This window comes from Monodon monoceros, unplaced genomic scaffold (assembly GCF_005190385.1).
Source record: "Monodon monoceros isolate NGI ecotype Baffin Bay Population unplaced genomic scaffold, NGI_Narwhal_1 Super_Scaffold_22, whole genome shotgun sequence".
NCBI classification, from domain to species: Eukaryota; Metazoa; Chordata; class Mammalia; order Artiodactyla; family Monodontidae; genus Monodon; species Monodon monoceros.
In genome coordinates this window covers 127,196,334-127,206,517 of record NW_021703779.1, presented here as the reverse complement: position 1 = coordinate 127,206,517, position 10,184 = coordinate 127,196,334, and the positions used below count along the sequence as shown (strand labels likewise).

Below are 10,184 nucleotides of genomic sequence, written 5' to 3'. Positions count from 1 at the left end.
GCTGGGATGCCATCAGGTGATCATGGTTCCTAAGGACCCAGGTTTCTCCATGGGTGACAGACACTTGACACTTCAGTAACCCTAGCTGCCGAGGACATCTAAGCTATGCCCTGGCTCTGAGGGAAGACCCGGCAAGCAACATTCTGTTGAGGATTCACCTTTTGACATTTGTGGGTGTTGTTCCACAGAGGATCTGAGGTGATGTGACTTCCATTTGACCTGCTGTCAGCTTGGCAGTCACAGATGTCACAGTGAGTTAGTGCTCTGGGCTTCGGATTTCCCCACCAGTCTGCTAGGCACGTGTGTTTACTATGACTCAGTCTCCCTGAGGCCAGATACCTCTGGAGACGCTCACTTGTAACCCCAGCGCCTGGCCTGGCACGCCAGCCAGAAGCTACCCTGCCCCACTGTCGCCAGCCCATGCTTGTAGCCCACATCCCGAAGCAGACAACCATTCTTTGTCCAACCGTGAGTCTGATGGATTTCTTGGGGTCATTTCCCCCCAACATTTTATTTTGAAAAATTTCAAACTACAGAAAAATTACAAGAATAGTAAAATGGAACCCCACATCCCGGCCCTTAGATATTTGCTTTAACCCGTTGAAAGTAAGTTGCAGACAGCATAACATTTCATAATGTTGAATATTCATACTCAGAGTATTGAAGCCCATACGTTTGAAGGAAGGGGCAGTCTTCTGTCATCATCCTGTCTTGTTGCACCCAGGACTCTGAACACTGATGACAGGATGCCGGCGGAGGGTGCATTTTGATGTTAGGGTGGGTTAGCACCTTCCTTCCACACTTTAACGCATCTTCTCCGCAGGAGGGCATCTTCGGCAGGTGTTTAAGTTGGTCATGAACAAGAAGGCGAAGTGGAACTGGAGCACGTCGCAGACTTTGGACCAGAAGTGGCCCGTGAGCCGCTGGAAGAGACGCCACTGCGAGAGCTCGTGGTCACAGAGCTTGAGGAGCACAAAACCCAGGCAGCAGAGCACGCCCAGAGCCAAGTACTTCCCCGAGGAAGCGCTGCCGTGGCGGCCCTGAGTGCGCAGGGCCTGCCCCACAGCTGCTGCGATGTGGACGCCCAGTGCCACCTCAAACCCACGGGGGTGCAGCAGGGCCAGGCTGTAACTGCACAGGGAGAGGCCCTCGACAGCCAGGAACAGCCAGGGCTTCCAGCCCCTGTCCAGCCAGAGGCACCAGGCCACCGGCCATGCAAAGATGGGCAAGGTGAGCCACTGGTCCAACACGGCGGTGGGGCACGTCTGCATCGTGATGCGCAACCACTGAACCGGGCCGTAGACTAGGGCCATGCCCGCAAAGACGTCCTTCACGTAGCAAGCCTTCCGTGCTTCTGTGGGGCCTCCCAGGGCGCTGGCCTTGCTCTGCAGCCAGTACATCCCCAGGAGCACGTAGGCCACGTTAACGAGCGAGTTGAAGGGCATGGCCAGGAAGGCAGGGAGGCTGGCGACCGGCGCTTCGGCGTAGTGCTCATAGCCCACTGGGACAGAGACACCTGCGAAAACACCAGCGTGGACGGTGGCCGCGCAGAGGCAGCTGACCAGGGCCACGTGCAAGAGGGCCTGCCCCGACTCGGGCTTCATCTGGAACCCTATGTGTGACCCGGGTCGGAGAGCTTAAGAGAGCAGCCGTCTCCACTGTTATTTCAGAATTCAGATAAACAGTTTTTCTGCCAGCTGAGCCAGCAGGAAGAATTCCCCGTGATTTCCGACGCAGATGCCGCGACCTTGCCCCGCGTGGAGGTGGTGGCTCGGAGGAAGGCGAGGGTTCTGCTGATTGGTTGGCACCAGTGGAGGATCGTTCTGCCTTCTTCCTTTGTGGTTACAAAAAGAGTGTAGTTAAAGAGTGTGGGTAGAAAGAAATCCATCCGGAAAAGAGCCTCCATCTTCCCGATTCTCAGCCTCAGGATCCACCAACATCAGAAAAAAAAAAAAACGAAAAAACCCCCACAGAAATAAAAGTGCAGGAATACCCACAGTCCATTCACCTTCTTATGCATGGCCTCTAGAAGGCTCTAGAACCCTCTTTCACCTAGAGGTTTTGTGCCCCTCTCTCCTGATACCTATGCTCTTGTTCTTTCATCTGTGTGCTATAAAAGTCCCGCCCCTTGCCCTAGTTCCCTTCGAGCCACTGCATTTAGAGACTTAAATCTTTCCTAGGTCTGCTGTTAAAACTCAGAATGGGCTTTTCCACCTCAGTGGCATTACAAATGTGGAAGTTTCCAAGCCAGTCCCAAAGCCCTTTGAACCAAATACCCAGTTAAAAGAGAAACCATTAACTGTGGTCCGAGTTCTGGAATCTAAGGCAAGGATGGCGGGGGTGGGTAGGAGGAGGGCGGGGGAGGACTCCCTTCTGCTTCTTAGATGTGAGGCCAGGTGGCACAGGGAGCCGTCCCCCATTGGTTCACCCTCCTGCCTGCCCCTGAAGTGCCACGCCTTTCAAAGTCACCTTCTGTCCTTGGCTCACAAGAAGACCTTCCACTTCCTGCAGTCACAGAAGCAGTCCGATAATTTTAAAACAATGTGGACTTTTCCTGGACCGTCAGCTGCTCTGGGGCCTGCTGCAGTGTAAGCTGGCCAGGTAGCCAAGAGGTGCGTTAATATCAACAGGAGAAGAGGTTCAATGCCCTGAAAGTGACTCAAAGCGAAGACAGCAATCAGGCAGGCAAGCGTGGGGACGAGAGGGACTGTCCATGCTCAAAGCCCAGCGCCCCCAGCTACTAACCGTGTGATCTTGGGCCTTAACCCTTCCGGGCCTCGGTTTGCATACCTGCAGAATGGGGATGCTACCAGTACCTCCCTGCAGAGTCATGGTGTGAATTAAATGAGTTCTTAGCTATGTAGACCACAGTTTATTTCTGAGGCCCAATGTCCACCTGCCCTCCTGCAGTTCAGGCCTGCTCAGTTTCGGCTCGGGCCCCAGACCAGCACCCCTGCTCTTTTTCCTCATCCTGTTTGCCATTTCGCTTCTCAGACTGGCCGTGGGGCCCACGTGGAAGATCCGGGACGGGGCCCGCTGGGTGTCTTGGTGAGGCTTCTGGCCCCCATCCTGCCTTGGGGGCCTGTTGCTAAGGGGACCGGCATTTCCACGAGGGAACTGCAGGCCTTGTCCTGACCGCCACCTCAGCACGCAGCACTGTCTCACGCCTCCCCGCTGCGGCTTCCGGTTAAGGAGCCTCTAGGCTGGGGGGCTGCCCCTGCCCCGGGCTTCCCACTTCCAGGCTGGCCACCGCTAACGTGGTCTGCACACAGCAGCCCCCAGCATCTCCCTCAAGGGCCGCCCCTGCTTAGCACCCTTCAGTGGCCGGCTCTCCACTCACACACGATCACGCCCCAACCTCTTGGCCAGACACCAAAGTGCCATGCTCATGTAGTCCTGCGGGTCCGTCCTGTGCCTGGCCTGCTTACACCCTCAACTCGGCTATGGCTTCCGCTCTGGCACCGGCACTTCCCCATTCCGCTCCTGAGTCTGGCTGGGACACCAGCTGAGGCCCGGCCTCGTTTCTCCAGGTCCTTCCCTGGCGCCACCTGGGGCCCGACTCCCTGGTGTGAAGACCCAGGCCTCCTGGGCCCCACGCGGCCAGCGCCAGCCTGACCCTCTCGTCTGCCAGCCAGCATGGAGGAGAGCTGGGGACCGGAGTCCAACACTGTCAGCTTGATAGACAAGGAGGCCCAGGAAGGGCGTGGAAAGTGACTCCTCTCCCGCTGCTGGGCAGAGGCTACTGAGCCCTTGCGCAAGCTGAAAGTGACGTGTAATCAAACGAACTTCCCAAGTCCACCAGGAAGGCCAGGCTGGGTACCTTATGGCCTAGCTCCTCCGTACCCCTGAGGTGCTGTGACACGTGTTACATGACTCTCAAAGTTCTTCCCAGCTTCCCCCGGCACATGAAGGTCCAAGGGCTCTCCCCTGGTCTGGTGCTGGGGTCTCTGGGGGAAGTTCTGCAAAACGTGACAATCTCCTGGCTAAGGGGTTAAGACGTGTTCCTTAAACTCTCCTGCTTCCGCAGTCTGTATGCATTGAAGCAGGAGCCACTGTCACGTGTCACAGTGGTGGTTTCTTTGGCCTGTATCATTCATGACAACTGCTTACTGTGCCCGTGACTACCCTGACCACCTTGTTCCCTTTCTGCGGCTAAAGGGACACCAGTCTGAGGGCTGTACCATGGGACACCAGCAGCAGGAGAGCTCAATCTGGGACACTTGGATGCCCAAGGAGCCTGGAACTACCGTAGTGATTCTTGAACTCTGAGGACAGAATCACTGAATGTGGCTAAGGCGCCTGGGAACCGGCGGCTTGGCTTCTTTATTTTACAGGGGAAGGAGTTGGGGCCAGAGAGGTGACGTGAACGGACAAGGTCACCTAGGGCAGTTGGTGGCACAGAAACACAGATGAGGGCTCTTGTCCTTTGGCTGTGTCACAGGACTCTTTGGTCTTTTCTCAAACAAATGCTTCCAAATGCATAAACTAAAACAGAATTACAACAGAAACTTAACATGTCGAAAGACAGTTATTATTTTTGAAAATGTATGATATAGTAATATACGTGCTTCTTTACTAATAGGTTAAATTACAGGGTCTATGGGCAGGTTGAATAACTACAGTAATTTCCTTTTTAAAATAAAATTATTTATTTTAGTTATTTATTTTTGGCTGCGTTGGGTCCTATTGCTGCGAGCGGGCTCTCTCCAGCTGTGGTACGCGGGCCTCCCACCGCAGGGGCCCCTCCCGCCGCGGAGCACGGGCTCCAGGCACGCTGGCTTCAGTAGTTGTGGCATGCAGGCTCAGTAGTTGTGGCTCACAGGCTGTAGAGCACAGGCTCAGTAGCTGTGGTGCACGGGCTTAGCTGCTCTGCGGCACGTGGGATCTTCCCGGACCAGGGCTCGAACCCATGTCCCCTGCCTTGGCAGGCAGACTCCCAACCACTGCACCACCAGGGAAGCCCAACTACAGTAATTTCAAAGCAGTTATTCTGTAATAACTTGTAATTTCTTTAATTTCAGGATAGCTACAAGAAAATTTATATGCTCTCAAATGATCTGTCATTTCCTTTGGTGACACAGTCACCAGGCTAACGCTCTGTGCTTTGCTGCCTACACTTGTAATTGCGGGAAAGGCCAAATTTCGGCTGGAGGTTGGTGAATGTAAAGATCAAATAAAGATGAGAGAAACAGGAAAAATCATCTGTTGTCATTCCAAGAGCCCGGAGAGCAGCGCATTACACCCTGCGTCTGGCAGAGAGCATGACAGTGCAGCGACCAGACAGCCTCCTGCAAGATTTGGAACATAGGGGTGATGACAGTACCCACCTCTCAAGGTTGTTGTGAGAACTTACAGGATTGGCGCGAAAAGGCCAGCGATCACCATCCGGGTATTTTGCCTCTCTCGCTTTGCTGGGGGAAATTCAAATCTCGAAAAAGGGCGGAGCCGAAAGGCGGCCGTGCGCCTGCGCGCGGGGCGGGGCGCGGGGCCCTGGGAAGCAGGCGGGGCGGGGTGACGCGAGGTGACGCGGGGCGATGCGGACCGCTCCCGCGCCCGCCCGCTCGCCTCAGGCGCCGCCAGCCTGGCTGCCCGCCCGACAGCAGGAGGGGCGGCGGGCGGCTCGGCGCGCGGCGGCCCCGCTCTTTTTCTCGGGGCGCCGTTGGCCGCGGCGGCGCCCCCGCGTGGGGGCGGGATAGCGGGCCTGGGAGCCTGGGAGGGCTCCGCCCCCGGCGTGGCGCGCCAGGCCGCGTTACCGCTCACTCCCACCCCGCCTCCGGCTCCCCCGGAGGCGGGCTTCGGGCCACCTTTCCGGAGGCAGCTGGGCGTGCGGAGCAGGAAAGCGTCCGCTCCCCGGTACGAGGCCTGACTCTAATGTCTCCGTCAGCCACCCTCAGCAACCTGTGCCCTGTCCCCACTGCTAGTTAAAGCGATTCCTCTGGCGTGTGTCCCTTCAGCGACCCAGGGGGCAGTTCCCAAGGGGGCGGGGCCAACGGCGTCTGAGGCATTCTCATCCGGGCATTCCCCAGATGCCGCAGCCGCCATCTTTGTTTTGTGCTGAAAGTCGCTACTGACGCCCGCGGACGGCCGGGCGAGGGGAAGTGGCAAGATGGCGGCTCCCAGGGCGGAGGCGTGGAGGCGCGCTTCGGCGGCCACAGGGCTGGGGACGCCTGTGCCTGACCCGAGCGCGGCCTGACCCCAAGCAAAGCGCGCAGCGGCACCGGTCCCTCGCCGCGAGGCAGCGCGAGGTTCTTTTAAGAAGCCTCGGCCGGGAGGAGAAGCCTGCGAGGGCGGGGCGTGGGGGGAAACAGTGACGTCGACCGACTCCGCCCCCTCGCCCGACCGCCGCCGCCGCCATGTTTAGTTGTTACTTCTTCACACAAGATGGCGGCTCCCAGGGAGGAGGCATGAGCGCCCTGCCGTTACCGCTCCTCCTGCCGTACAGTTGCCACTTCGGGGCCTAACTCTGCCTCTTTGAAGCGGCTCCTGTGGGAAGGAGTCATAAGGAGGGAAGCGAGGATCGGACGCTGCCTTGCGTTTGGTTTGCAGTGGAAGAACTGACCCAAGAGGAAGAGAATAGGGGGGAAGGGGGAGCTAGTCTCAAGATGGCGACTCCCAGGGCGGCAGGCGCAGCCTGAGCAGCAGAGGCGGACTAAAGGGAGACGCTCGAGACCTCACGAGCCGTACGGCGCGAGCCTCCGAGCAGCCCTCGAGAACTCAAGCTCGTTTCACTGGCCTCCGGCGCGCCTCTATTCTTTACAAGTGTCGAGGCTGTTTAGGGAGCGGCCTCTGCACTAAGCGCTGGGCGGGGAAGCGGGACGGTCTCAAGATGGCGGCTCCCACAATTGTGGTCTGAGCTCCGGCGGGGCTGGGACAACCGCGGCGCTTGTGGCTCATTTCCACCCGCCCCGGAAGCCGGCCAGTGCAGGAGACTTGGGGAGGGTGTGGGAACCGGGCCGGGGCTCCGCCATTTCCGGCGGGGGAGGGCTACGATTGAGGAAGGGAGGAGAGAGAGGCGGCTCAAGATGGCGGCTCCCAGGGCCTCCCGCTCGAGCTTCTAAGTGGGAGCTCCCAGGCAAGTAGTCAGGGCGGCGGGACTCGGCGGCCTCCGGCTTCTCGGGTCTAGGCGCTCGACAGCTTCAGGAGGCTCTTAAGGAGACGTGGTGAGCGAGAAGAAGGGGAAGAGTAGAAGAGAAGGAGAATAGTTAAGATGGCGGCCTCCATGGAGCCGTTCACCGCTGTGTAAGGAACCGCTTCTCTGTGAGAGACGCCTTAGACGAAAGGGGGTGTGTGTGAGTGGAATTGGGGGCCTCCCTTCTCGCTTGGTGACTTTTTCCACCGCGCCCTTTCTCGGAACTATGGCTTCGGCCGTGTCACCCGCCAACTCGCCAGCAGTGCTCCTGCAGCCCCGCTGGAAGCGAGTGGTGGGTTGGTCGGGTCCAGTGCCCCGGCCCCGCCACGGCCACCGCGCCGTGGCCATCAAGGAGCTCATCGTGGTGTTTGGCGGCGGCAACGAGGGGATAGTGGACGAACTGCACGTGTACAACACGGGTGAGTGCAAAGCCCGCTGGGTTCTCGGATCTTTCCCTCCTCCCTTCATCTCCTCCCTCTCCCTCCTTTTCCCTCCCTCTCTCTCCCCTTCCTTCCCTCCTTCCCTCCTCCCTCTCTCTCCTTCCTCCGTCTCCCGCCTTCTCCTCCCCTCCCCTGCAGCCCTCTCCCCCGCCTCCTGTTCCCCCTCTCCGTCCGCACCGAGGTGCTACTTCTCGCCTCCGAGACGGTTTGCTCTGCCCGGCACCTCTGCTTTCCCTTGCTCTTTTTTCCCATTCTTACAGCCTTGATTCCCATGTGTTTGAGAGGCGCTTTTCATTATTGGAGAGGAAGCCTGTACCCTGGCTGGTGAGGGAGCGGGGGCGGCTCCCGCGGCGGTGACTTCAGACAGACACCGTTACCCCCGCCGGGCGGGCGGGTGCGTCCCTTTGGCGCAGAGTCCCACCCCCTTCCTCCCTCCTCCTGCGCCTGGTCCGCTCTTCCTCATCTCTGGTGCTCTTTCGGGAGAAATGACAACTTCTAGATTACAGATTAGGTCGCCGTCTCGAGAAAAGGGGCAGAGTTGAGCAGCGTAATCCCGACCGGGGGGAGGGGGGCGGGCTGTGGGCTGCGCTGCGTAACCGTCTCCTGGGGACCCACAGGTCAGACGACGTTGCTGCTTCCCTCTTGCAGCGTTGACTTCTCCAGCGTTTCTCTACAGATTTCCTGTTGTCTCGATCTGGGATCCTTTGATGTAAGAGATGAATTAATTCCAGTGATCCCGCAGCAGGCTGCGGAGGTTCCCCTGCCCATTCTCATGCCTCCCCCAAAGCCCGGGCCTGGTTGGTTGGGAGGGGCAAGCAAGGTGCGGTCACAGCTGAAGGCTGCGGTGCGCCTCTGCCTCCGGGTGCTGCTGCCGTGCCGGCTCGCCTTCGGCCTGTTGCCTGGTGTCCCCGCTAAGTCTCTAGGGCTTAGCCGCATCCTCCTGCGGCCCCCTCCCCCTTGGCGGCCACTTGGCCCGGTTGATACACCTGGCGCCTCCTTGGGCCCGAGCTGCCTGTTGAATGGACGCTGGCCCGCAGGGCCTCGCCTGGCCCGGAGGGAGGGGCTCGGCGGGCGTTTTCGCCGGGAGCGGTGGGCCTGGGTGCCTTCCGGTCCAGTCCCCAGCCTGAGAGGTGGAGGCGGGGCTGCGGAAAACCCCCTCCCAGCTCAGACAGCGTGCTTTGAGGAAGCTCCCCTCCGCAGCTCGCAGTCGCGTTCGGGTCAGCCGCGGCCAGGGGCCGGCTTCCAGCTCTTTCCCCCTCGCCATCTCATCTGGCGAGCTCCATTGGCCCCAGAGCCATCCTGTCCGAGGGTTCTGGCGGCACGGTGTCCTCGGGGCCTGGGCACCTCCTTCCAGCTTTGAGGTTGCTCTGGGATAAGGTGTTGGTTGGAGTGCTGAGGGTTGGAGCTGGGCTCTCGGTTGGGTGCTCCCCACCGCCGCCTCCCCCAAGGCACAGAGTTTAGTTTTCTCTGCATCTTGTAGGCTGTTGACCCTACGAAGTTGACTTTCAGGAGGCTGGTGGGTTGCCGGTGACCCTTCACATTGTGGGTCTGAGCACCTGTTGCCTCCAGTGAGGCTGGGCTGGTTGGTGGTGCTCTGTGCCAGATCAGACAGCTGCAGCGGCAGCGATTAGCCCGGCAAGGTAAGGCTGAGGGGCAGGGCTGTTTTTAGAGAGGCCGTTGCCCTGAGCAGAAGCTCCTAAACTACTTGGACCAACTTCATTCTCGTAAGGCCTGGAGCAGGCTCCTTGGCAAGGAAGGACAATTTTAGAAAGTAGGGCAGGGGCCTAATTACCATCAGCTCCAAAGTCCACTGCTTCCTGGGGCCTCTGCGTATTCATTAGTTTATTAAAATGAATTGAGCCCTTTGGCGTTAATTCATTCCCCATCTGCAAGGGTGTGTTGTATAGTAGAGGATAGCCAGCCTTCCGAAGGGCTGCAGCCCTGGATTCCTCCAGGGTAGCAGTTTGGAAAGTGCCCTATGAACTCCCTCGGTGACTTCTCAGGAGAGACGTTAGCTGACCCAGCTCCCCTGTCCTCACCGAGTGTTTGCTATTTGACAGAGCCTCGAGCTCCTGCTGTTCTCAGAAAGACAGGCTTGGTGTTGCCTCTCTCCCACCAGCCGTGGCACAGATGCGCAGCATCCTTAGCTGCTGTCTTGACAGCCAGCCTCCTGCTTACCTTGGTTTTGGTTTGTTTATAAATTTATTTATTTATTTATTTATTTATGGCTGCGTTGGGCCTTCGTTGCTGTGCGCGGGCTTTCTCTAGCTGCAGCGAGCAGGGGCTACTCTTCGTTGCGGTGCGCGGGCTTCTCATTGCGGGGGCTTCTCTTGTTGTGGAGCACGGGCTCTAGGCGCGCGGGCTTCAGTAGTTGTGGCGCGCAGGCTCTAGAGCGCAGGCTCAGTAGTTGTGGCGCACGGGCTTAGTTGCTCCGTGGCATGTGGGATCTTCGCGGACCAGGGCTCAAACCCATGTCCCCTGCATTGGCAGGCGGATTCTTAACCACTGTGCCGCCAGGGAAGTCCCTTGGTTTTGTTTTAAATGAGGTCAGAGCATACTCTCTAGTGCTTTTCCTTCTGCAAGATGAGTGCTCAGAGAGACTCGCCCTTCGGAGA

The 10,184-nt window shown here is 58.6% G+C and overlaps 2 protein-coding genes across 11 annotated transcripts in view; one reads left to right on the top strand and one right to left on the bottom strand.

Annotated features, from left to right (window-relative positions):
• Window positions 1–491: 491 nt before the first annotated feature.
• TMEM187 (transmembrane protein 187) lies at window positions 492–5,427 on the bottom strand. 5 transcript variants are annotated; one of them, XM_029240023.1, is made up of 2 exons: window positions 5,328–5,427; window positions 492–1,830 (listed from the first exon to the last, which is right to left on the bottom strand). In XM_029240023.1, exon 2 carries the CDS (start codon window positions 1,602–1,604, stop codon window positions 804–806), a length of 801 nt encoding a protein of 266 aa, XP_029095856.1. In that variant the 5' UTR covers window positions 1,605–1,830; window positions 5,328–5,427; the 3' UTR covers window positions 492–803. The 5 variants fall into 5 exon arrangements, with proteins under 5 accessions (XP_029095856.1, XP_029095854.1, XP_029095852.1 ...); XM_029240021.1 differs by having other exon boundaries at window positions 492–1,834; window positions 5,328–5,416; XM_029240019.1 differs by lacking the exon at window positions 5,328–5,427 and adding an exon at window positions 2,470–3,660 and having other exon boundaries at window positions 492–1,834.
• A 935-nt stretch (window positions 5,428–6,362) lies between these two features.
• HCFC1 (host cell factor C1) overlaps window positions 6,363–10,184 on the top strand; it is a 23,673-nt gene continuing 19,851 nt past the window's right edge. For 4 of the 6 annotated variants that reach the window (XM_029240610.1, XM_029240609.1, XM_029240612.1 and 1 more), the window contains exon 1: window positions 7,356–7,548. In XM_029240610.1, the coding sequence (XP_029096443.1) occupies window positions 7,356–7,548 (193 nt within the window). Of the gene's footprint in view, window positions 7,549–7,569; window positions 8,279–10,184 lie in introns of those variants that run through there. The other 2 variants (XM_029240608.1, XM_029240613.1) reach the window with 2 other exon arrangements.

Coding starts and splice junctions, on each gene's coding strand:
- TMEM187 (XM_029240023.1), bottom strand. CDS start 1,604: ATGAAGCCCGAGTCGGGGCAGGCCCTCTTGCACGTGGCCCTGGTCAGC.